This window comes from Colius striatus, chromosome Z (assembly GCF_028858725.1).
Source record: "Colius striatus isolate bColStr4 chromosome Z, bColStr4.1.hap1, whole genome shotgun sequence".
In the NCBI taxonomy this organism is placed as follows: Eukaryota; Metazoa; Chordata; class Aves; order Coliiformes; family Coliidae; genus Colius; species Colius striatus.
In genome coordinates this window covers 73,522,902-73,547,482 of record NC_084790.1, presented here as the reverse complement: position 1 = coordinate 73,547,482, position 24,581 = coordinate 73,522,902, and the positions used below count along the sequence as shown (strand labels likewise).

At 38.3% G+C, this 24,581-nt stretch overlaps 1 protein-coding gene across 2 annotated transcripts in view; it reads right to left on the bottom strand.

Moving 5' to 3' along the window:
- Positions 1 to 24,581, bottom strand: part of MEGF10 (multiple EGF like domains 10) — a 107,894-nt gene that overhangs the window by 4,663 nt on the left and 78,650 nt on the right. The window contains exons 14-24 of one of the 2 annotated variants that reach the window (XM_062018475.1): positions 16,223 to 16,369; positions 13,917 to 14,051; positions 13,425 to 13,553; positions 11,098 to 11,226; positions 9,266 to 9,394; positions 6,671 to 6,799; positions 5,908 to 6,144; positions 4,478 to 4,605; positions 4,195 to 4,318; positions 1,986 to 2,030; positions 749 to 955 (exon numbers count right to left, since the gene is read on the bottom strand). In XM_062018475.1, coding sequence (XP_061874459.1) covers positions 749 to 955; positions 1,986 to 2,030; positions 4,195 to 4,318; positions 4,478 to 4,605; positions 5,908 to 6,144; positions 6,671 to 6,799; positions 9,266 to 9,394; positions 11,098 to 11,226; positions 13,425 to 13,553; positions 13,917 to 14,051; positions 16,223 to 16,369 — 1,539 coding nt within the window. The remainder of the gene's footprint in view (positions 1 to 748; positions 956 to 1,985; positions 2,031 to 4,194; positions 4,319 to 4,477; positions 4,606 to 5,907; positions 6,145 to 6,670; positions 6,800 to 9,265; positions 9,395 to 11,097; positions 11,227 to 13,424; positions 13,554 to 13,916; positions 14,052 to 16,222; positions 16,370 to 24,581) is intronic. The other variant, XM_062018476.1, reaches the window with a different exon arrangement.

The window sequence follows — 24,581 nt, the reverse complement described above, 5'->3', positions numbered from 1 at the left end:
CCAGTGTCTGTTCTTTGTGTGTAGACAAATCAGAAAAAGAGCCTCATTTTGGAGCTTTTCATCAAGATTTTATAAAGATCCTCAGAAACACAACAGAGATACACATGAATTTGAGAGGAATCTCTCACTGGGGCCAGAAATGCAAACTGGTATCCTATGAGACACACTGTATTCCAGTTCAGGGACCATTAGGATAACTGCTATTCCACAGTACCTCGAAGTTTTCTGGAACTACTGTAACTACATTACATAATGTAATTTTTTAATTGCATTACTACTGCATTACGCAGTAACTAGATAGGGCCCCTGTCAATGAAATACTATGTCTGTGGGTTAAGATGCTGTTTTTTCTTACCAAGAGGAAGAAACTGACCTTTTCTATACACACTTATCCCAGCTGTGTTCAGTAGTTAACAGCCTAATCTAGAGTTGAATTATATTGTAATCAAATGCTAAGCTTATCTTACACTGTCATTTAAATAAACACTTTAACCATGGAAATTCAGGAGTCCCTCTAGGATAAAGAACAGAACTGAAGGTATTTCAAACTCTGTTCTTGTGAATTACAACACTTTTTTCAAAAGAACTAGATGATTGATACACCTTTTTAACCAGAAAATAGAATCTGAACACATCATCTTTTTTTTTTTCAGTGATTTTCCACGTGCTTTGAGTTAATTGATTGAAAGGAAAAAGGTCCTGTGCTCTTTGCTCTTAAGCTTCAACAAGAAGTAGATTTTGTACTTACCAACTTCATAAACATTCTTATTGGCTGAAGCAGAGCTGGCAATCTCAGCATATGGAGAGTCCCTGCGAGCTGGTGACTTCATTTCAACATACCCGCATTCTGAACTTTTTGGTGCAAGAGCTGGTGGGTCTTTTATAGTAGCGTATGGGTTCTCAGAACTACTTAATGAGCAACTGCTTAAATTGTATTCTGAGTTCTTCACTAGATCTACAAAAAGAAAAGCACATTATTTCAGTTAAAGATTTTCAGGATTTAACTGAAGGACAGATGACTGCAGTTTAAGAGAAGATGCATTTTCTCCTGCAGGTGAGATATTTTTTTATGTTCAGGTTAATCTGTACTCTGTGTTGTTTTCTGATATGCCATGTTATTTAAGCTTTAGAGCTGAGACTTTCTCAGTTTATTCCTGAGACTGAATATCCAGTGTGAGACTGACCATGGTGAACCTGCCAGTGGACAGAGGCTCATAACTTTGTGACTCCTTTAAGATATTTTTAATTGGTTTTCCCCTAATCCACTAAAAGCCAGAAATGCCAGGTAAAATAAATCATTCCTTCAGCTTAATTGTCCTGTATTATACACAAGGTTACAAGCCAGCTGGTTTTGTCTACATATTTAACTCCTTATTCATGCAGATATTAGCTACTATTTTTCCACTGTTTGGATATCCAGGCATTCCAGCCACCCTTGGAATGATACAATGAAAACAGTGACCTACACCAGTGTGGTCTAGTATAAAGTCTTATGAGAAAACTGGATAATTAAAACAATCAAACTAACATCACTACAGTGAATTTCTGAAGCTTTCCATCCCTCTGTCTATTCCTATTTTATATCTTTTCCAAAGGCCTGCAATGAATGTGACTAAGCACTGTAGTCTTGTAGTCATGCAGACCTACACTGACCATGCCAAGAGAAATTGTCTCTCCTTTAAAGCTCTTCATCAGAGGTAGCATATATCCTTACCTAGCTCAGTAGGCTAAATTCAAGGGCCACCCCCCTACTGCTGTCTAGAATATAGACAGTTAATGACTGAAGCATTACATAAACATTTGATGTATCTGACACATAGACACTTGCAAAAGCTCGGTTTGTTGTTTCTTTGAAAAAAACAAACAACAAAAATCCCTATCCTCAAAAAAACCCCCAACCCAACAACAGTAAACAAACGATAATTTGGAAGAGTAAACAGCATCTCTACATCATTTCATCTAAATGCATCCAAAAATAACCTCACCTTTCAGGGACTTGCCCAAATATCCTCTATCAAGTCCAAAAGCACCTGCAAAAAAGGATTTAAAAAACAAAATAGTTTTAAAATAAAGGAAAACTGATCAGATCACAGCTTCCAAAGCTTTAAAAAAATCCTTTGGGACTAACTTCTACCTTGGCAGAACAATTAATAGAATCATAGAATGGTAGGGTTTGGAAGGGACCTTAGAGATCATCTAGTCCAACCCCCCTGCTAGAGCAGGTCCACCTAGATCAGGTCACACAGGAACTTGCCAAGGTGGGTTTTGAAGACCTTTAGAAAAGGTGACTCCACACCCTCCCTGGGCAGCCTGTACCAGGGCTCCCTCACCCTCATAGTAAAATAGCTTTTTCCTATGTTTAAATGGAATTTTTTGTGTTCCAGCTTCATTCCGTTACCCCTTGTCTTGTAACTAGATACAACAGAAAAAAGTGATGCCCCAACCTCTCGACATCCACCATTTAGATATTTGTAAATATTGAGATCCTCTGGCAGTCTCCTCTCTGAAGCACTGTCAAATTGCCCAGTACAGGGTTACAGAAGCATAGTTACTATTTGATTCCTGAAACACTGAAGGTGGTTAAGGTCATATGGGACCATTAGGTTACCTAGTTTGACCTTATCTATGTCACAGGCCATTACATTTCCTTCAGTTACTCTTGAATGAGAATAATAACTTCTGTTTGACTAAAGCATATTTTTTTTGTCTGGATAAACTGTATCTAGTAGAAAGGCATCCCATCTTGACCTGAAAATCCCAGGATATGCAAAGTTCACTCTATTTCTTGGTATTTTGCTTCCAAAGCTAATCAATCCCATTGTGCTGTCCAAGGTCACTCTTGACCTGCAGAATAGCCTAAACATCTAGTGCCTAAGTCTACAGCTTTGCAATTTTCAGTTAGTATCAGATTTCTCTCAATATAAATCCCAACGTAAACATTGACAATCAGCAATGCCTCACAACTGTCTTCTGAGACCTGGCACTTACCTGGTTGCTAATGCACTCACATACCTTTGATGGATATTATAGTGCTATTTTCTAAATCAGATTGCAATGTGGTACTATGTTAGAAGCTTTACAAAAGCCTAAAATCATTTTATCTATACAATACATTTTATCTAGATACAAAATTCATTGTTTCCAAGAACAAAATTAAACCAATTAACCATGTTTATTTATTAGGTCTTATGTCAGCTGCTCTGTTGTTTTTACCAAGACTAATGTCTGGGTCACCAGCATAGAGTTACCCAAGTAATCTCATTTGACCTGCCCGAAAACAGACATCAGTATTCATCCAGTCCTCTAGAATCTTCTTGTTACTCAAGGCCTACTACAGGGGGTTAACTACAGCCAGTACATCTTAGGAGTCTTCAGTGATAGTACAAATGCTCTAAGAAAATGTAAAGTTGAACATTGGACTTTACAACTGAAACTAATTTCTAAAAAACCCAGGATCTTAGCCTGAGCTGTGGTTAGATCAAGATTGGGCTGAGATGGAAAAAAATAATGTTGCACACTGTTGCTCTGCCTCCCAGAATCTGACACTGATAAGGACCAGAAATTAGGGTAATTAAGTGATCAAAATTATACTGGCACTGAGAGCCCCTTTAAGACTTTCACTGGCCTGAGAATATATTCAGTGCAATCCAGACTTTTCAGAATACATGAGACTAGCCAAGGATGAAAAGAAGGAAAAGAGAGCATGAAACAGTACATAGCAAATCTCACCACTGCTCGGGAATTTTTCTTCTTAAGGACAATACTCTGTCTTTTACCAAGCAGGAAGCTTAGCTGGGAAGATCCTCCTAGAGTTTACCTCTGGAGTACCTCAGATGCTAAGAAATTGAGAAACTACTTTTTGTAACGTCAACCTCTCATTTATTTAATAAGAATTTGTAATTTTGCCAGAACATTGTACAATATTCATTTTTTATGAAACTAATAAATAAGCACATCTTTTTACAAAAATTAGGTATTTTGCGTATCGTGTCTGCACTGGGCATCAGATTGATTCACTGCTCCTCTCAAGGAGTCACTTTATTATCTCTTTGACCTTAAAGGAAGGTCCAACCTGTAACCCTGAACCTAACACTCTGACCGACAAGCCTGGCATTACTGTGACTAGAGAACCAGGAAAATATTCATTCCAAACACAGTGAATATCATTCACATTATCCTCTCTTTTTACCTTACCAAGCTCATTGAGGTAGCCACCATGTTTCCAGTCTGCAGGCAGTGTTCCTGTATAGTCCACGACAGTGCCTCGTTTTCCAGGTTCCACATTTTTAAGGTTCACAAATAGCTGACTGTTTTTTGCCTGTTTGAAAGAAAGATGGGCAACAGAAACTGAAACTGATGGAAACTGGCTGAATTTCCAGGTGATAATCAGAGAAAGCAAAAATAAATCACATTACGAAACACTAAGGAACAAAGTCAAACAAACGAAAGGGTATTTCACACAGAAGTATCCAATTACCTTTGCCAGCGTCAGTCTGTCCATGTTGTTGACATGAGGTGGAGTAGTGCATTGAGTTAGAGTATGATAACTAGGGTTAGAGAAATAGTGACTGTTAGCATTTCCACCATTACTGTGAGGCATGGTTTCTGAAAAGAAAGAAGAAAGGAAAATGAACAACCAAAAATAACACAGTGTTTCTTTACTAGGATATGTTTGTGACAATGCTCCGCTGATTTCAGAATCTGATTTAGAGTTTCTTGAAAAAAAAGATCTAAATGTTTTGCAGTCATGTAAAGGAATTAGAAATATGGAGTAGGAAAAGTCTAGTCATTCCCTCACATTCAGCAAAGACCACTAGTGTTACTTGTCTCTTTCCATTGTGGTCCCTTGCTCTCTTATGCCTTTTGTGGTCACTGCATTTTCCTAATTATAGACACTTTTACCATCGAGGTTACAGTTTCATAATCAACATTTCCTGGTGCTTCAAGAGCACCACCATCTTTGCTGACTCTGTCAGCTGTTTCTGCTGGCTGCTTTATCTGCAGCCTTCCTTAACAGCTGTGTTAAATAGACAGCATTGCCTGAAATTTCTTGTACAAATTGCAACCCAACTCAAATGCAATTTCCTATATCAGAAACTCCTGGCTTTTTTGGGGAGTGTTGCTCCTTCCCTTCATTTGTTTAAAACTTGAGCCACTCTGCTATCAGCCTCCCTATAGAATCTTGCCACAGATTTTCTATAGCTATAGCTATAGCAGTCTTTCTGTATTCAATCTGTTGGCATTTAATTTAAAGTCTCAGTAGGTACCATATTTTGACATACTTTCAAATTCTGTCTAAAAATAGGCAGAGAGGAATAGAAATTACTATGCTTCTACTATTTAATACAGAAAATCATGAGGGTACAAAATGTGAGACAGTAAAGTGAGGTATATGGTCACTTTTTCCTTACAGTTAATACATTTCACAGGGGTAAGTAACCTTCATAGTATCAAAAATAGAGATTAGAAGACTATGATGCAGAGCAGGTGACATAGCTATAGATGCTGGGCCAGTATTCTTTTGCACTCAGGTAAACTGGCTGTAACGGCTGAGAGGTGAGTACACAAGTTTACCAATGCATGCCACTAGTCTTGTCTCATGTGTCAGGTCATCAGCACCACTGTCAATATGGTCTCAGAGATTGCATTTCTGTGAAAGGCAGTTGAAAGCAGTTTCTTAGCCTTCCTAAAGATGGAAGCTCTCCCGACTCCTTCCAGGATGGCTTCTAAGGCAGAATTTAGATACTCTGTTTGAAATCGAGTATGTTCCTGCTCACAGCAGCCCTCACTAATGCAAAAAGGTCAAGTGTGTGCATTCAAGCTCTGTTGGGGCAGATCTGAACCTCTTCAGAGTTCAGCTAAAAGAGTATAAGGACAAGAGAGGGAGGAAGAAAACCTGTTACTTACCTGAAATGGTGTAATCTGTGTTGATGACCCTCATAGCAGGGGTATAGGTCACTGTAGGCATATTTGTTTCTTTTCCTTTCTGCTTATGTCTGTAAATGATGAACAGCACTAACAGGAAAAGCACAACCAGGACAAGAACGATAATGCCTGCTATAGCCCCTATCTGGTAAGAATCAGCAGGGAGAGCAGTACTGGTACGGCTTAAACTGTTCAAATTTCCCACTATGATTACACCAGCTGAAACAGAAAAAGAAAAAGTGGGGCATAAGTTCAGAGGCTTATGTGTCAGAAGCAGAAAACAATATTTTGCTTCCAAATCTTTCTGCTAATTTAACCCTGTTTAATAGTGCCAAAATAGAACTATGTCAGAAATCAACGTGAAGACAAGCCAGGTCTTAAGAAAAAAACCACTCATCTTCTTCCTAGAAAGAGAGATGTTCACCGAGTGAAAAAGGAAGAACATTTTCTAGGCGGAAGCTGAGAGCAGGTAAAGCACATGCTCCATCAGCAGCATGGGACAGCACAGTACTATAAAACATTTAATTCAACCTACACCCGAGTGCTTTGCACCAGTAAGCTGTCACTCAGCCATCTGATACTTCTAATAAAATTTAGAGAACATATATGATTTCACAGAATGGACTATCAAAACACACATGCCTTGTCAGATTAATATAAGGAATGGTATACAGATGGCATTTAACAGGTTAACCCACATTTCACATAAAACAATGTCAGTAATTTTATCACCCCTGGGGTTTACCTTGATCACACCTGGCCCCTTTCCAGCCCGGGCTGCAGTAGCACGTTCCCGTGATGTGGTCACAGGTTGAGTTGTTCAGACAGTCGCACGTCTGCCGGCAGCCGTACCCGTATGTGCCGTGAGGACATTCTGCACAGAAGGAGCGCAAAGCAGAATCAGAAAGAGTCGTTGCTTGTGAGCGTTTTGGTGTGAGATTTGCCGCACCGTCCGTGCTGCCGGTTCTAACGCGGACGTTCCTGCGGGAGGCCAGCAGGCGGCAATCTGGGATCGGTGGGAGACGCCTACGGACGAGACAACCTCTCTCTGCTGTGCGTGTGTGCCTGTGTGTAGGTGTACGTGTACTGTCTATGTATGTTCCTGTGTGGTGCGGGAAAGGAGAAGGCAATTGTGGGCCAGAAGTCAGCTAAGAAATGGACAAAGTGTGAACAGAGTGACAGTTCTACATCAGAACGTCAGGCCTCTCGGGCTGCTCAGATCCCAGTGCCTGAGAAATTATATCATCGTGTGAGTGGAGCCAGACATCTGGCTGGTGTCGTGTTGTGTGATAGATGTCCTGATGTGGTAAAAGAGCAAGAGATAAGGGCCATGAGTCTAACATACACCACATATCTATATAAAAATAAAACTGGTTCTAGGCTGCTAATAACCCATTTTGACACTCTAATGTATACATTACGAAACTGCCTACAGGAGAAAAATGATTAACGATGAAGAACAAGCTTATTGTAGGAGTTTTACATTATTTTGGTCTCCTATAATTATTTGAATACAGTAATTAATTACCAATCACAGTGTCTCCTAAATCGTGTAATTAGCATGGCAGAGAACTATCGTACACCCACAAAAATTACTTCTTTTATACTACCACCTTTGTTACTATGTGGCTCATTATTTTTGTTCTGAGGCTTTAAGCAAGTTCCACCTTTCCAAGAATCACATTTTCTGAACTCCCTCTGGGATTTCAGAACTAGAATAATTTCATTTTGTATTTGTATTTTTACAATAATTTAATTCATCTTTTATGTAGTCCCATTTTAGAATGATTTACAAGGTAGTCTAACACTGTAGGTGCCAGAGAAATATCCTTGCTTGTCTTGAGACTCAAGTGAAATTTCATGCTTGTATACCACTCCTTCTCTTGGTTACGTTGAGTAAAACAAGATTCTGACCATCACATCATAATGTATTTTGGCATTTTGGAATCTGAATTGGAATGAAAAGTTGATTTTTAAGATTGACATTCAAATTCAGAAATTTACATTTCTGAATATTTAATAAACATTAAACATTTAGTTTTATATTGTTAAGTCATTATTATATTATAGGATAAAACATAACGTATATGAAACATAGTAATAAAGCCAAAAAGTAATAAAGCCAAAGTAATAAAGCCAAAGTATTCAAAATTATTTTTGTGACCATGACATCAAGAGAGGATCTTCAAAAGTCTACCTTTTCCTGAATATTATTATTCTTTTGTAGTCAAACAATAACACATCAGAGTTGAACTAGAAAATTTTAAAAGCTGATAACTATTATTTCCTTGAAAGAGAGAGATACGTTCCTCCAAACCATTCAGGTTTTTTTTCCAATTATTTTTTTCTTTAAAAAAAATAAAATTATCAGTTCTAGCAGAGATGTTGATTGGCCTTAACAATGTACCTGCAGTTGCAGCTGGGACTAGACCCACTGCTGAGGTAATAAAGTGTGTCTGTAGGGATGGTGGTCTTCCTTCTGCTACTGTGCTGCCAAGTGTCACACTGGCTCTTGGCCACTGCACAGCCCTTCAGGTCCAGATGCAACTAAATCAGTCTTGTTTATAGATAAAATGTATCATCTTCCACACGTCAAAAGTGAAGCCCTATGCACGACGCTGATGCCAAAGACAGGTTTACACCTTCAGAATAGTAGGCTGAATGGATTGCTTTGCAGTGCAGTACAATGCATAAAGTGTGGGAGCACCACTCTGTAATATTAGCAAAAACTAGACTAACAGTTCTGTACTTATGAGCCTGATTGTTCTTTTAATGCTGTACATTATATTGTTGTATATATACATACAACCATCAGTGTCAGTCATGTTATTCTTGGTTTTCTCAGGTAAAGGATCACCGACATCTAAAAGCAAAATGCCATCTATTATGCCTTCATAATCCAATTGTATTGTAAACCCACATTGCAAAGATTAATTTATCCTCTGGCATTGATGTGGTGCTTCTTATCCTCAGAGGTTTTGTTAGTTTTCATTGCAGTTAATGCTAATGACAATTACTTGTATTAATTTGTTCCTTCTGCCTGACAGAGTTGTTGAGGTTTTTTTAGCATTATGTCCAAAGCAACTAGAATGTAGTACAAATGTGTTACATGAAGCCACAAATTGAAAGAAACAGCCATCACAATCACAGTTAGTCTTAGCTAATTCTGTGGACTTTTATCTGTTTGGGAAAACTCAAAGTCCAACTTCTGAAGCTCTTTCTCCACCAAAATTCCCACTGGAGCCCACAGGTTGTATCCCAACATGGGCCAGAACAGCAGAGGCCTGGCCTAGGGTCTAGTCCTCACTCCCAGGCACGCGCAATTCCGGTTGCCACTCACTCTGCTCGCAGTGCTTGCCCATGAACCCTGTGCGGCAGGTGCACTGCCCACTGATGTGGTCACAGTCTGCTCCATTCCGACACTGGCATGTCAATGCACAGTCCTTCCCATAAAACCCTAGGGGACATCCTGCAACACAAAGAGGGGGAGGGGAAATGGAGTGAAACTACCGCTCTAGAAATATAGTGCAGATATTCTAGTTAAGTATGTTATTAAGAAGTCACCTTTGTAGCCTCACTACTGAGCATGGCATTCTATAAACACAAAGGATCAAGACCTACCCTATTTTAAGCCATTTAAACACACATTAGACAAAAGCAATGTAAAAATGAGGTTGGGAAAGTGTGCGGGCAGCAGCAGATGTTCAGTAGAAGGCAGCAAGAAGAAACCTGTTTTCCTTGAAGAAACAGGTTTAAGAAGACATTTGAAGGAAGAGAAAGAGAGCAGTTCATGAACCAGAGGAGGGGGTCTGCTTAGTGAAGAATAAACCTTTGGACATATTTTCTGCACAGTTGATGTTGAAGAATAAAAAAGTAAAAATAATAACATATTGTATCTCAGCTCCTCACAAAGACACCTTTTCAGTATGAGGAAGACATATCACCTCAAAGAGATCATTATTCACCAGTAGAAAGCAAAATAACCATGAGAGCTGACAGCTGAACCACTATAGTGAATGTCTTCCAGAGTTGCATCCATATGGCCCTATAATATATCTGTTACTTCCTGTCACTATGACATTATTCATTTGAAAAAAAAGAGAGTTCTTATTTTATGAAAAACATGTGTTTAAATACTGACTGCAAAACACAGATAGCAGTCTGATTTTTCTTGAGTTCAAAGATAATGATTCTGCCCAGATTACAGACAGAGGAGGAGCCTGAATTGATAGAAAACCAAATTGAAGCTGTAACATGATAAAGAAGCCAACTTTAGAAATATCTATCTCTAACAAATGTTTACTATGCAAACTTTGTGTATATGTATATATGTACCCAGCTTATAATGAGTGCCATAAACCTATACCCAGCCACTGCACAGCTTATATTTTTATTTTAATGAAGAGCTCTCAGGGAAAAAAAATAGCATTAATGTATGATTTACACAAAGGAAATTCCAAAACAAATTATAACATTACAGTCCAGTGAAGTTAAGTTTGCAATTTCCAAATGAAATAGCTTCTACATCAGTATTTGAATTTCAGGTGCTAAACTATAGCTGTTTGTTGCAATTGTCCCCATGAGGTAGCAAATACAGATATGAAATTGCATTGTGTGATTGCGTTTTAGAGAAAACATAGGGACTGTGCCTCAGTTGATCACTGCCACAGCTAAGCTAGAAGCTATTCTCATAGCCTCAGTCAGCTCTGCTGTTATCTTACAACCTTGGTTGTGGGGTCCCTCCTGCTAAAGTACTCTTTGGGGAGGTTTCAGAGAGGGAACTAATTAGATGGTATCATCATCCCACCCTGTGAGGAGTGCCTGTAGAGCTGACACCACTCATGCCAAGGACTGTAGCCATAACCAGCAACATCTGAATGTCAGTCACTCATTCTGTGTGTGCACGTGACAGACCTTTCCATGGCAATGCCAACCTCCAAAAGTTGTCTTCCTCTGAAGGAAGGCTAAAGAGGAGCCCAAATGTAGCAGACAGTCCTGTGAAAATGCTTGAACAGGGGCCTCCTCTGCAACTGTGAAGTAATGTGTTGCACCTTCTGGATCATAAAAGTTTCAGCATTGTGGGAAGAAACCAATGAATACAATGGAAAAACAATGAAGGAAAATTCTGTCACTGATCTGTAGGCTAAGAACAGATAACAAAAAGTCACTTACTTTGGGTACAGTAAAGGCCAGTCCATCCTGGGGTACATTTGCACTCTCCATCATAGGCACTGCAGTAAGCTCCATTATGGCAGTTGCATGTGTGGATGCAGTTTGGTCCCCAGTGAGAAGGAGGGCAAGCTAAAACAAACCAGAGCAATTAATTAATCTCAAACGACAATGATCATTAATACCCACAAATAGAGTTGTTTACATTCACATATGAGCACCGCTTTGCTTGTTGGTTTTTTTTTTCTTTTTTTTTCTTCTAAATATGTTTTTGAGGCTTTGTCATTCTGAACAAATAAATACAATTTTTTTTTTCTAGTTAAAAAGTGCTGAAAAGGATTAAGTGTGTGACAGAAACCAGTGATCCATACTTGACATTCAATAACTAGGACACTCCTACCATCCTACTCAAAGTTATGTAAAATTCCCTGTTTAATTTATCTTTAAATCTGCAAACAGTTCAATTGAGCACAGTCAAGGGAATAAGCCTTTTAAGCATCAAAAATGAAGAACAGAGAAAGTTCAAACACATAGCCCATAGCTGTAGACCCAATACTAAACTTAATGTTTCATTTCCACTGTTAGATTCTGCATAATTGCCCAAACATAGTGCATATAATCAGGACTGTACTTTAATCAAGTTAACTCAATTGCTTCCATGGGTCCATTAATCAATATAATATTTCTAAAAAGCCAAGTAATAATCTCTAACGTGGGTATTTTTTCACTGACAATCATGGCAACACGTTGTGAGACAGAATTTTACCGACTGCTTTGAAAATGTCATGGTGAATGACTTTGACACTATGTGCTGCCTTTGGAATAGCGAAGTAGTTCCAAAATGCTGATTACTTATTCAGAGACAGCAAAAGTTCCTGTCAGAGTATCACTAAATGCAGAGGGTACTCTTAAGGAAAAGTCCCTTCTGTTGATGAGGATTCACATCTTGAGGTTTTTGTTTGTTCCTTAGTAGAGAGATGCACAACATAAAAATAGGTTTGTGGAAGTACAGCATAAGCATTTCACAGGAGAGGAAAAACAGGTCAAACACAGAAGCCTTAGCTTTATTGCTGTTGAAGTTTAAAAAGTCTTATACCTCTTCATTGTTGTGTACTGATTTGGCTGTCCAGAGACCAGTCTCAGAGCAATAAAACCTCATGAACCGTTTGAATATTTGCATAATGACTCATCTATGTGTGGGCTATATTTTTGTAAAGCATTATCTCTGCCCAAATTTCACTTCATTAAGAAATAAATTATGTTGCATTGAAAAAAAAGTACTAGTTTTGGTTTTGTTGTTTCCCCTTCATGTTTTTCAGTATTGTTTTGTGGGGTTTTTTATTATTTCGTGTTTTAAATTACTGGTCAACTACGAAGGAATGTAAATCACATGCAGACAAAAGGTTAGAACTTTCAAAATGGTTGCTAGTTCTAAAATAAATTAATGGAATCATTATTTTCCATGTGAACGAAAGGCCTTTATACAAAGCAAATAAACTTCCTCTGTTATGGGCCATGAGCACAGCCTCAATAGATGCTTCCATTCATATTGCTGGCACTATTTCCTTGTTATTGATGCAGTGAGTAAGTCCCTCCTCCTCCTAAATACCCCTATTCTGCTACTCTACCAACTACCTACTTATTTTACCATAAAAACAAGGACCTTTGTTGCTGCTGACTTCCACAGAAATAGGCCCAAGATTTATTTTGGTATCATATTGAATTGTGCATGCTAATCACTTCCCAGAATTTAGCCAACAAAGGTTTTCTTTCCAAATTGACCAGATATAACATTGCACTAGTACAGAGTCAGTTAACCTGGACCAGTTAAACCATAAATGATATAAACCAATGAGGAAAAGCATCTCCCCAGAAACCTCAGCATAAGGTCTTTTAAATTTTGACATATCAGGGTCTGGTACAGCCTTTTTTATTCATGGGTTGACTGAAATTTGGGCAGAAATGTGTTTCAGTGTGTGAACTCAAAGTGCATGATTCTTGCACTTTGTGTGAGTGCATGTGAGATGATTCTTGTCTTTTCACAGTACACTTCTGAAATATGTCTGATTCAGCTTCTCTGCAACTCTTCTTTGGGCAGTGGAAGACTAAGAACTGATCCCTTCTGTCATATGCTCCAGGCCACTTGTTAGAAAAATCATAGTGTGAATGTCTTTCTAATAGTGCCAATGAAAAGCAGAGAACTTTAGGATATCTTCATTATATAGCATAAAGTCCTAATTTCTGACTATCTTTAACAAAAAGTAGATAATTTAAATAGCCAAATCCTTATCAATAGTTTTAAATTTCAAGGAAAAAAAGCTAGTACTTACGCTGAGAGCAGTCACTACCAATCCAGCCAGGGTAACACTGACAGGATCTGTCAATAGGATTACACGTTCCATTATTGGTGCAGGTGCATATTCCAATGCAGTTCTTGCCAAATCTGCCACTGGGACATACTGAGAACAAATTGTCAGTATTAGAACTCCTCAGTAATCAGAACAAGATTGTATTTTCTTTATTTCAAGAGAAAGTAAATGATAAATGAATCAAGAAATGTATTTGTTAGTGTAACATTAAGGCACATAAATTCTGATAAGCTCACTATACATACTTATACAGAAATAATACAAATAAGAGTACGGTTGGTTTCATACTTAAAGTATGTGACAACAGCTTAAACCTGCTTAAAATTCCTACTTTATAAACTGCACATGCTACAGCAGAAACTGTTTCTGATTTTATAGCTTCCAAGCTATAGAATGAAAATGTATACAGTGCTTTCTCTGTGCATGCCATAGAATCTTTATTACAACCTGTACCTTCATTACAGAGGGCTCCTGTAAATCCAGGTAAGCAGTCACATAAGCCTGTGATATGGTGGCAGGGACCACTGCTGTGTACACACTGGGGGCATGTCTGGCTGCAGCGGTGTCCATAAAATCCAGGGGAACAAACTACAAGCAAAAAGAACAATCTGTCAGTGCTTCCTGTACTTTCTACACAGACGTGAACTACACTTCAGTGCACTTATTTCTGACTTTGAATTAGCTCTGATTTCTATAAACACAAGAGTTGCAATGGTGGTTGCTGTTATTCATACAATTCAACACTCTACACTCACAAAAGGAGTTTTCCAGGTCTTTCTCAAGAGTTTACTACATTCAAGTTTGTAATTATTTAGTTGACACTCTAGAACTTGCAGGGCCACATTGTACTAGGGTTATGTTTGAAATGTATGCATACTTAATATATTATACAAATTTGGCTATACATTTTATGACCTCTATGTCCCTTGCAATATGAACATCTTTAAATCATGTATGAAGAAAAGTAATTAAAAAGTAGAGTGGATAGTTTTATCTGCACATTAGTAGTGTTATCTTAGACCCTGACTTCTTATGTGTTTCCTAACTTGGAATACAAATAGCCATCACCCAACTGAGAAAAATGTACAAATGTTTTCCAGCCATCATTTCATTTACATACTCACTGTACTCATTACATAGAACAGGCAGCCACATATCACCTAACTTTTATAGAACTTGAGACCAGAAATACAGAGCTGTCCACTTAATCTGTGTGCTAAAGGCATTCGTTTCTTTAAAAAAAAAAAAGAAAAAAAGGCTGTCACATAATACCTCCTTTCATTTCCTGATAAATTAGAACATTAGGTAATGCATCAAGAGAAATATCTGTTGCACAGCAGCAACTAGCACAGATGAAAACTAACTTGTAATCTTTCCAATATTTTAATCTCATTAAATATTCAGTCTCTTAATTATACATCTGATCCAAGTTATGTGGCCAGATCTCTCTGGAGAGATTAACTTTTCCAAGGGAAACAGTGCCAAAAGGTCTTCCTGTTTACTGAAAAGGCACTTTCTGACTAAGATCCAAATTATTCACATGACCTTTGTCTTCCCAGCCTCCAGACCATGCATCAGAGAGGGGCTCTGAGAGCCACTGGACTGGAAGCCTCTTTTCAAGGTTACAGGACCAGTTCTAAAATACAGGGAACATTTTTACATGTAGTGTTACACTTAGTCTGCCTTTGGATTAACTGATTAACTGCACAGCCTTTAGAGATTAGATAGTGAGAATAATTGCTGCACTTAGAAATGGTTCAGAAATACTAATGCCACGCTAATGTGGGATTTAGTAGTGCCATAGGCAATCACATTTTTCAGCTTGCAATCTTGCCATTCCTGGACTGCTTAGACTTCATCCTCCTCTGGTTCTCCTTCTACCTTCTAGTAACTATTTCATCTTGTCTCCTGCTTTTTAAGCCTCTTTGGGAAGACTTAGTAGCATCTCTTCTTGGCCTTCCTCCACCTGCTTCCTCCACTTGCTTCTTGAGTCTGTTTCTGGGAGCCCTCTTCCGAATACTGGGTTACTTTCCAAGTGCAGAGGACTCTCATTTGTGTCCTCTGGACACCTTTCCCTCCCAGCTCCAACAGTTCAAACCAAAGACATCTAGACTGCTGGCAAACTGTGACAAATCCTCTTGGGAGGGTGGATAATTTCCACATCATCTTGCTTTTGCCCCCTTGTTTCTGGTGCAGTTTGCTTTAGTTCACCTGTCTCTCTCTTCTTGTAGTATTTCTCAAATGCAACTATTGGTACCTATAATATCTTCTGCTTACTATGAGGTCTGATCCCACTAGCCATTCTTTGCTGCTTCAAACTAAGTATCACAGAAAAGTGACAATTAATTCAATGATTCCTATAAGACTCAATGGGAAGCTAAGGTATCTAGTTTCTGAAACTCATGCTTGTATCATTTACCTACCAAAACGTGTAGTATGAAATGATGTCTGGAAATGCTTGCCTTTAGAATGGAATCCTTACTAACCTTGTTTCTTATTAAGTCTTGTGCATAAAAACATCATGACACAGTCAGTGAATAAACCTAAAGCTGTACCATAATAACAACAACAAAAATCATTACTAGCTGTCAACATTTGTTAAACAGGTAACACTTACTTATCTTCATAGATTTTGACAAAATACCTGATCAAGGAGTGTTTCACAATACTTCATACAGCAAATAGTGAAGTATAATACTATATGCCTTCCAAGTAAGGGAGGGAAAAACAGATATCTAAAGCATTAGTTTTCTCCTTACTTCTCTGACAAGTGGTGCCTCTGTATCCTGGCGCACACTCACAGATTCCATCATCTGGAGAGCAGGATGCTCCATTTTTGCAGTAACAAGATAAGGAGCAATTTGGACCCCACTGTCCCTCCGCACACACACTGTCACAATGAATGCCTGGAAATACAAATAAACAAAACTGTCAGCCTGTGTAAAGAAGTCTTAAATCTTTGGTCCTCAGAGGACTCATTTTTAAAACACCTCACAAAACCTGTTTATGAAGAACCACTAACATTGGGAAAAAAGAACAGGATAAACTTACATCTCTGTTACTATCTTTATCCAAAATAGTGAACATCTTTTATATTCCAATTTTGATGAAATGTACACACAGGCTAATTCTGAGCTCTGTAACAGGAATTACATGGAACATGAGAGCTCGACGGGATGCTACCTGCAGGCTTCTTGCCCACCAATACTTCAAGAACCTACAAAGATGAATGCAAACCTCTAAACAGTAGAGAGTTACATAACTTTCCAAGACCTTTATATATACAAAAAATTAAAATGGTCTTTTACTCCTCTCACTTTCACCATTGATATCAATAAAGAGAATCGAAAGTAGAAAGTAAATCAAAAGTAGTAAAAGAATGGCTTGCTTCCTCCATAATGGCTATTTCAAAACTGCAAAAGCTTTTCAAATTTTACATTAGGGAAATGCATGATAAAAGGTATTGCAAAAACATTTCCTTCTAAATGTAAAAATTCTTCAAGTCTGACATAATTTTGTGTATTAATGGGGTGCAGGACACAGAATGATTTCTAATTAGTGGTGAGCTGATTATTGCTCAGCCTCATACCAAATGAAAAAATGTAGTGCACACAAAGGGTTTCCAAACACACCATGTGAGCATTCCAAAATGCTTAGCTGCCACAGTGTTAAGGATGCTGGTCAGTCAATGCTTTGTCTAACCATTTTTGGCATAAAGTTGATTAGAAAGTGGCCACAATCTGAACTCCTATACATAAATCATAATACAAACTACTACTTACAATCATCCTGTCATGGTATTCTCTTTTTCTTTGCAATGCAGTGACATTAAATATAACTTTCCTGTTTGTTTTTTCCACTATTTGCTTTTAAAAAGCATGCTGCATGTTAAGTGCCAGCAGGCACCACTGTGGAACTCAGACTGTATTGTGTCTACAGTACTTTGCACTAACAATTCAGTATTATTGTAGTGCCTCTGCTGAATGAAGCCCTTCGCTAAGGGAAAAATGGACTGAATCCAACCACAAGCATGTCTTGCTTTGTAAGTATTTCCAGCAAAATATGCCACAGGTTCAGTGGCTGCCAGGGTCCTAAAAAAGCAAAAGAGTTTCACATGTGACAAGAAAAACAATCTTCCAACTTGAAGAGCAAAATGTACTGCTGTAACAATGCTGAAAAACAATTACACTGTTTACTGATACAAAAGACTGAGAGGTGATTCCTCAGTCCCCACAGCATGTGCCTTGTAAAGGTTCCTGTATCCAAGGACTAACTCTCTAATTAGAGAAAAGGTGAAACTAAACTCAAATTGTTCATTCCTCTGAAACACAATCAACAGACTGAATAATCAGATTGGTGGCTCAAATTGGTTGGCTCATCATCGTTGGTTAATACTGGCCTAAATCACATTTATTGGCAAAAAAATGAAAGGCTTCTTTCTTATATTATTCTTTTTTATTTTTGCCTGCATAGGCAATACCATTCTCCTGTCTTCATCTACACTTAAGAGGCAGGGTAGACTTGCTTCTAAATAGCTTGGGTCAACTTTTTCATTAACTTCATATTTGTGGACAAATAGATAAAAGAGAGTGGTTTGATGAGTGATGCTGATGTACATAAGCATGATGAGATCACAGCATTTTTTTTAGGAACAAGGCCACTTATTTCAGATGTGTAAGATTGCTCTGCTTGAGATTCTCAAATTTGAGAACTCGGACTCATGCATCTGTGAAAACACAAGCAGACACATGCAGAGCATTTCAGAATCGAGCCTGACATTCTTTTCACTTGAGTGTTATCTGTCATATCATACATAGCTTTACTCAGTGAACCCTGCTAGAGAAAAGACATTTTTCACAGAGTTTTAATGGTTTTCAGTGGTGTTCAGTATACAATGGTCACCATTAACAAGTCACTGGTTGCCAAAAGTTACCATAGTGCATTATCTGAGATTATGTAGACCAGTGATATACAATTACACCAAGCTCAATTATATCGTCTTGATCTGTGCACAGAGGATGCTTTATGACAGCATAGTGTCAAAGGGTGATACTAGGCACACTGGGACAGAAAAGACAATGGGCCCCATGCTGCATAGAGCCATGATACTTAAAAGAGCCAACAATTACCATTAAAAATGAAAAAGGAAAAAGTCCTTCCAGTATACATCAGGGAAAATTATCCATTAGGGAAAATGAGAAAGTTACTTTTTCTTTCCCACTTCCACTTCTTATGAGGAGGTAGTCAGGCAAAGAACAATATCCCTCTACTTGGTAAAGAAACAATGCATCCTGAGGATCGCTGAACGATAATTATGACAACATAACATACTGAAGGAGGGCTGAATATTACTTCTGTCTCATTATAAAAGGGATTTTATTATATTCACTGTTGAGCACCGCAAAATCTATCTTCACTCCTCTGTGTGTATACCAAGAATGAATGTAGCAAAACAGAAACAGTAATTCAGTTAGTGATTTATTGCATGTCTAGTTATAAAAACAGTTTTAAATACTGCTTACTCATTGTTATTCAGATAAGTTCACAAGGACCTAAAAAATGAGAAACTAAGTTTCACATCTTATACTTTTCAAAACCAAATACATGTATTTTTGAGAACAAAAATATTAGATTTAGAAATATTAGAAGGATTAAAAAATTAAACTCTGATGCTTTGTATGAAATTTCAGCCATTAAAGCTCGGCTTTTACAGACAAGTTAGAAATTAATGGTGAAAAACAAACATACCTGCTAGAACTTACAAAGTAAGATCAGACTCAGCTTTTACAACAATTGTATCAACAATGCATTGGCTTATGATTGCCACAATTTCAAGTGAGTATTAATCTCTTATGCAATAAAATTGTTTCTGTAAATTTTCATGTTGATTTTGATACTGATAAGAATATCTGTGAGGAAATGTTTTTGTCAGAGCTATGGACAAAGAGCTCTTTGATGGCCTTCACAAGTTGCTAGGCAATAGCTGAATGGTCATGATAAACTTCAGCTAAGCTGCTCTGAAGAAATGCTCATGCATTTAATGCCCAGTGCTTTATGCTGGGGGCCTCACATCTAAATCAGCATTCCCTCAGCATTTGTAATTGCATGAATGAAGTAAGTAATTATTTAAGGATAACCGTGTTTCTGCCCATGCTAGAAAGAGTGTTTATGTACTTTTTATGCTGTATTTTTAAATTGAGACTGAATGATGCATCCAAGTCAGATCAATGGAAAGCTTATTTGTTTTAGCACTCAAAGGGGAAAAAAATCTACCAATTATTTCTTATGATCTTCCCAGGCAAATTCTTTATTGGACTAAGCACTATTTTCCGGCTTATTATGTTTCCATTAGTCCAACTGAAAGGTATCCAAGCTTCAGAAACCTTTAATTTTTTTCAAAAAGAATGTGTATTTGATACGCAATTTGTCTTCAAAACACATGGAACTTTGCAGTACAATCTTTCATAACTAAAACCTATTTGTATGTTGGTGTACTTCCCATATGTCAGACCTAAACTGGATTTACAACAATCCAAACAAGAGAAGGATCAAGCCCTCAAAACATGGAGAACTCTTGGTGTCATTAAAGCTAACAATACAATTCCATCATGATTCAAGATCTCACCCTTCGTATTTGACAGAAACACTAGATCACTTCTCTTCAAGGAAGTTGAGACTTGTAACAGTGAGAATTGCTCCTGTTCTCCCAAATGTGGATTAGCAGCCCAAAGGGGAGAAAGAACACAAGGAAGTGGTGAAAAACTTCACAGGCACTATTTAGAAGTATCCTCGTTGTCTTTAAGAGAACAGAAGTACCTTCCTCCCTAGCTGAAGACAGGCAGAAGACTAATTAAAAGTGTCTCAAATTAAGAAGCTAATGAAAGGATCTAAGATTTTTTTCTTTAGAAGTTCAGACTGTTGTTTCTTCATTGCAGCAGCAGGACAGTTTGTGTCCATGAATTTCAGTAGGAATTCAGCTATAAAAGCTTGTCAAGAAAAACAATGCTGTATCAGCATTCAAAGGCAAACACCAGTATCTGCCATTTTTAGTTGAAGAACCAATTCTGAGATATTCTTGCTGAAGGCCAAACTGTTGCCCCATAGTGTTACCTACTCCAGTCATGCATTTTTCATTCACCAGATTTTAGGTCAACACAAGAAAATAGCACTTCTTTTCTTCCCTTCTTCATAGATAGAAAACAAATGTACTTAATCTACTGATTTAAAATTCTTCTTCTAAAAAGAGCGGTACTACTTCCACATTGTGTTGGGTTTACGTGGAGCCATTTGTGGTAATAGAGAATGGGTTGTAATGGTGGCTCCTGTAAGAAGCTGCTCAAAACTTTCCCCAGTTCTAAGTTAGACCCACCTCTGGGGCTGAGCCAATTAGGTACCTCCATGTTCACCTTTTAAGAAGATGGAAGAGGAGGGTTGTTCTTTGTGAGAGATGGTGTAAAGATTTGAAAGAGAGAGAAGCAACCATGGAGACACCAAGGTCAGCGAGAGAAGAGAGGAGGTGGTGTGCTGGAGCAGAGATTCCCCTACATTCCACAGTAAGACAGGGGCCATCCCCTTGCAACCTGTAGAGGTCAATGATGGAGCTGAGATTTGTTGGCCACTCATCTAGGACTTCAAAGCAGAGGGGGCACAACAGGTCTCTGTGGTGAGGCAGCACTGGAGCAGAATATGGCTGGAGCTCTGCTGGCATGAAAGAGACCCACGGGGAGGAGTTTATGAGGAGCTGCAGCCCCAGGGAAGGGTTCACGCTGGAGAGGTTTGTTAGGGACTGTATCCTGTGGGAGAGATTCCACGTTGGAGCCAGGGAAGAATGCAAGGAGTCCTCCTCTGCTGAGAACTGTGGGGCAGACACCAGCCCTAATGGACTGACCACATACCCCATTCCCTGCCTCACCAAGCCACTGATGGGGAGGTGGTAGATGTATCAGGAGCAGAGAGTAGAGCCTAGGAGTTCTTAAAAGTGCTGTTTTTGTTTTTATCATCCTCCTGTGTTTTTGTTTTCACCTGCTCTGTTTCTAGTTCATAACAGATTTAACTGTTCTTATTTTCTTCTCTGAGTTCAGTAGCTAACTATGTTTTGCCTGGAACCATAATTGGCAGTGAGTGCTCCCTGCCTTTGTCTCGATCCCCAAGGCCCTTGGTTATCTTTTCTCCGTCCATCTCGCTAGGGCCTCCACCATCCCATGGGAGGTTGGGGGGTGGAAGTGTGGGAGAGTGAGCAAGTGGCTGTGTGTTGATTTGTTGCTGGCTGAATTTGAATCATAACACATATAAAGACCCACAACAAGGCACAGACAACAGAGATAGAGACATAGAGAAGTCAATGCTGGGTAAGCCAATCTTCCTATTGAAGAATTTGTCTCCCTAAGTTAGAAAAGTAAATAATGCCATTTATCATGACAGTGACCAAATACAATTTAGTTTTGCAGCATACTGAATATTCATCACTATGGAACCTCTTGCTTAAGGGGCCATGGGGAAGTCAGCCACAGTGGAGGGAAACCCACGTTCCTGCAGGCAGTTCTTGCACTGGGTGCACTAGGGCACGTGCATCAATGTGCCAATCCAGCAGCAGCTTGCTTCTCAGTCTTAAGGTGAAGGAAACATGTGACAGTACCCTTTTGTAATTTTTGATCTATGTAGGAGAGTAATTAAAATTAGCACATTAAAAGCTAAGGAGCAAGGGAGAGTTCTAGTTCATGCTTCCCAGGGGACTGGGTCATTTGTATCACTGTAGGGGTGTCAGATGACAATCCTCCCTGTAGTAATCCAGCAACAAATGTGTCTCTTAGGAAGACAGCAAGGAGCACATGGAAAGACAGAGCACTTCCTCACAGAAGCAACACATCTGGTGGCAGGCAATCTGACTAGCATCAGCAGGTGTCCAGCATAGCAAAAAGTCACCAACACCCTATCTGCTGTAGCATATGGATGAATACTACACACTCCAGTAAAACTTAGGCTGATACTATTGCATCTGTCTTCCATAAACCAAGGCTATTGTTTTGGTACAGACAGCAGACTAGTTGTATTTCATAATCCCTGGCAACGTATAACCTTTAAATTTATTTTAAAAATAACAAATGTCATATCAGTATGACATTTATTCTCAAACAGAAAAGACCCAGCAGAACTGTACCTAAGAAAGCACGCCAGTGCTATCAGTAACATCTACATGACAGTAACACAGTAATAAACAAAGGAAAAACCTATGTCGTTTTTAAGATTCTTTAACGCAAAATCTCAGTTTGCAAGAAAATTAATTCTCTAATCTTTTAGGCAATTTGGCAAAATTGTATTTTGATAGTTGCTTGCAGAATAGATAAGATTAAGGGATGAAATCAACTGTTACAGTGGTGCTTGCTGGATGCTGGTCTTTGAGAGAAGCAGTAGAGGTGGCTCTTTAATAGAAGTTAACTTAAATTTTGGTATAAATTATTAAGAGTATTATCATTACCTATTGAGGGAGAACATTTTCTGCATCTTCTGCTTTCTAGTCTAATGCCTCTTAATCGTTTCCACTGTCTAGCTATCACACTCCCTCCAAATGAAGAAAAAAATATTTAAAATAGAGTGAAAATGTCAAGGGACGGAGCATTTCAGGCAGACATCATTCTTTGTGTGGGCGGATGTTTCTCATTCGTGCCATCCTGTCATGTGGCTCCTGGAACATGATGGAATGGTCAGATTTCCAGGAAAAAAACATCACCCGTAACTCTTGCTTTTCTAAGTAGAATTAAGCTGCTGTATAAGGAGCACTCGGTCTAAACTACAAGGAGGGTGAGATTTCTAACAGGAGTCCTATAAACAAAGTTAACTTTTGTTTAGGATGAAAAATTTAAGTATCCTCCTAGGAAAGAGAACCTAAGTTAAAAAACAGAAACCCTAAATTAAAACAGAGCAACTTAACTAAGACTAATTTTATTTATTTATGGAGTTTTCTAACAGCACGCGACAACACAATAGTTAATAACTGAACTTATGCTTCGTTCATAACTAAGACCTAAGAAGCAAAAGGCAATACATTGAGCATGTTCAAAAATAAAGAAAAAAAACCCCTAAACCATACAGCATCTTACTCCTGACCCAATGCTCAGCTGCAGCTATATCTTGAGATTAAAGGGTAGCATCTTAGCTAGGCTGCCTTTTGGAACACAACAGTATGTAGCATGTTTCCTGCTCCTCAGCATTATGGTACAACTGTGTCACTCAAAGGAAAAATCTTCCACCCTTCACTTATTTCTGCAAAGTTACGTAAACTCTTCCCTCTGATGAAATTCCCCGGGGAAAGTGTAGACAACTGCTCCTTCCACGGGTTGAGAAAAATACTACATTTAAAATATCTTTTCGGAAACTCTGTAATTTTGGTGGCATCACAACCTTAAGAGAACTTCACCTTGGATTCATCAATTTACACTTGTTAAAAAGAAAAAGAGTCACAAGTTCACACTTTTAATCTTCTGCAAATGTATTTATTTTTTAACAGCACCCTCCCCACGGTTTTTAAACAAGTAACCTCTTCATTTGGGTTAGATAAGCATTAAACTGATTCAAAATCAGTTTGCCTCTCTTTGTTTTTTTGGTAGGTAATACCAGTAAAAACAAGTAAGTCTGATGGTTACTTTAACAAATCTAGCAGAAAAGATATAAGCTATTCTAACATAATCGGTTGTATTTTGCTACCTTCTCTTTTCACAAATACTCCATCTGCTTTTGCACCTATTATGCATACAAATATGTATACAACTTTCCTTTTGAATCCTACAGTCTAATGTTATCTCTGCAACGCAACACTACAGTACAGCTATTCAAGAACCTGTGTCTGAAGTACTCTCTCTCTTTTTTAATCATTCTAAATATAAGTACCTACACAAAGACTTGATTCCTCATTTCTCTGACACGTGAAGTGTGGGAGGAGGATTTTTCCAGACACTGAGTATAAAGCAAGCTATGCCATTTATGTCATATTGTGTGTCTAGACATCACCAACATGTTGAAACACGCTGTTGTGATGATATCATGCAGGGAGGGACACCCAATTTTATCTATAATCATGCATTGAGTCTCTTTCTAGTGAAATTTTTTTTCATTCAAAATATG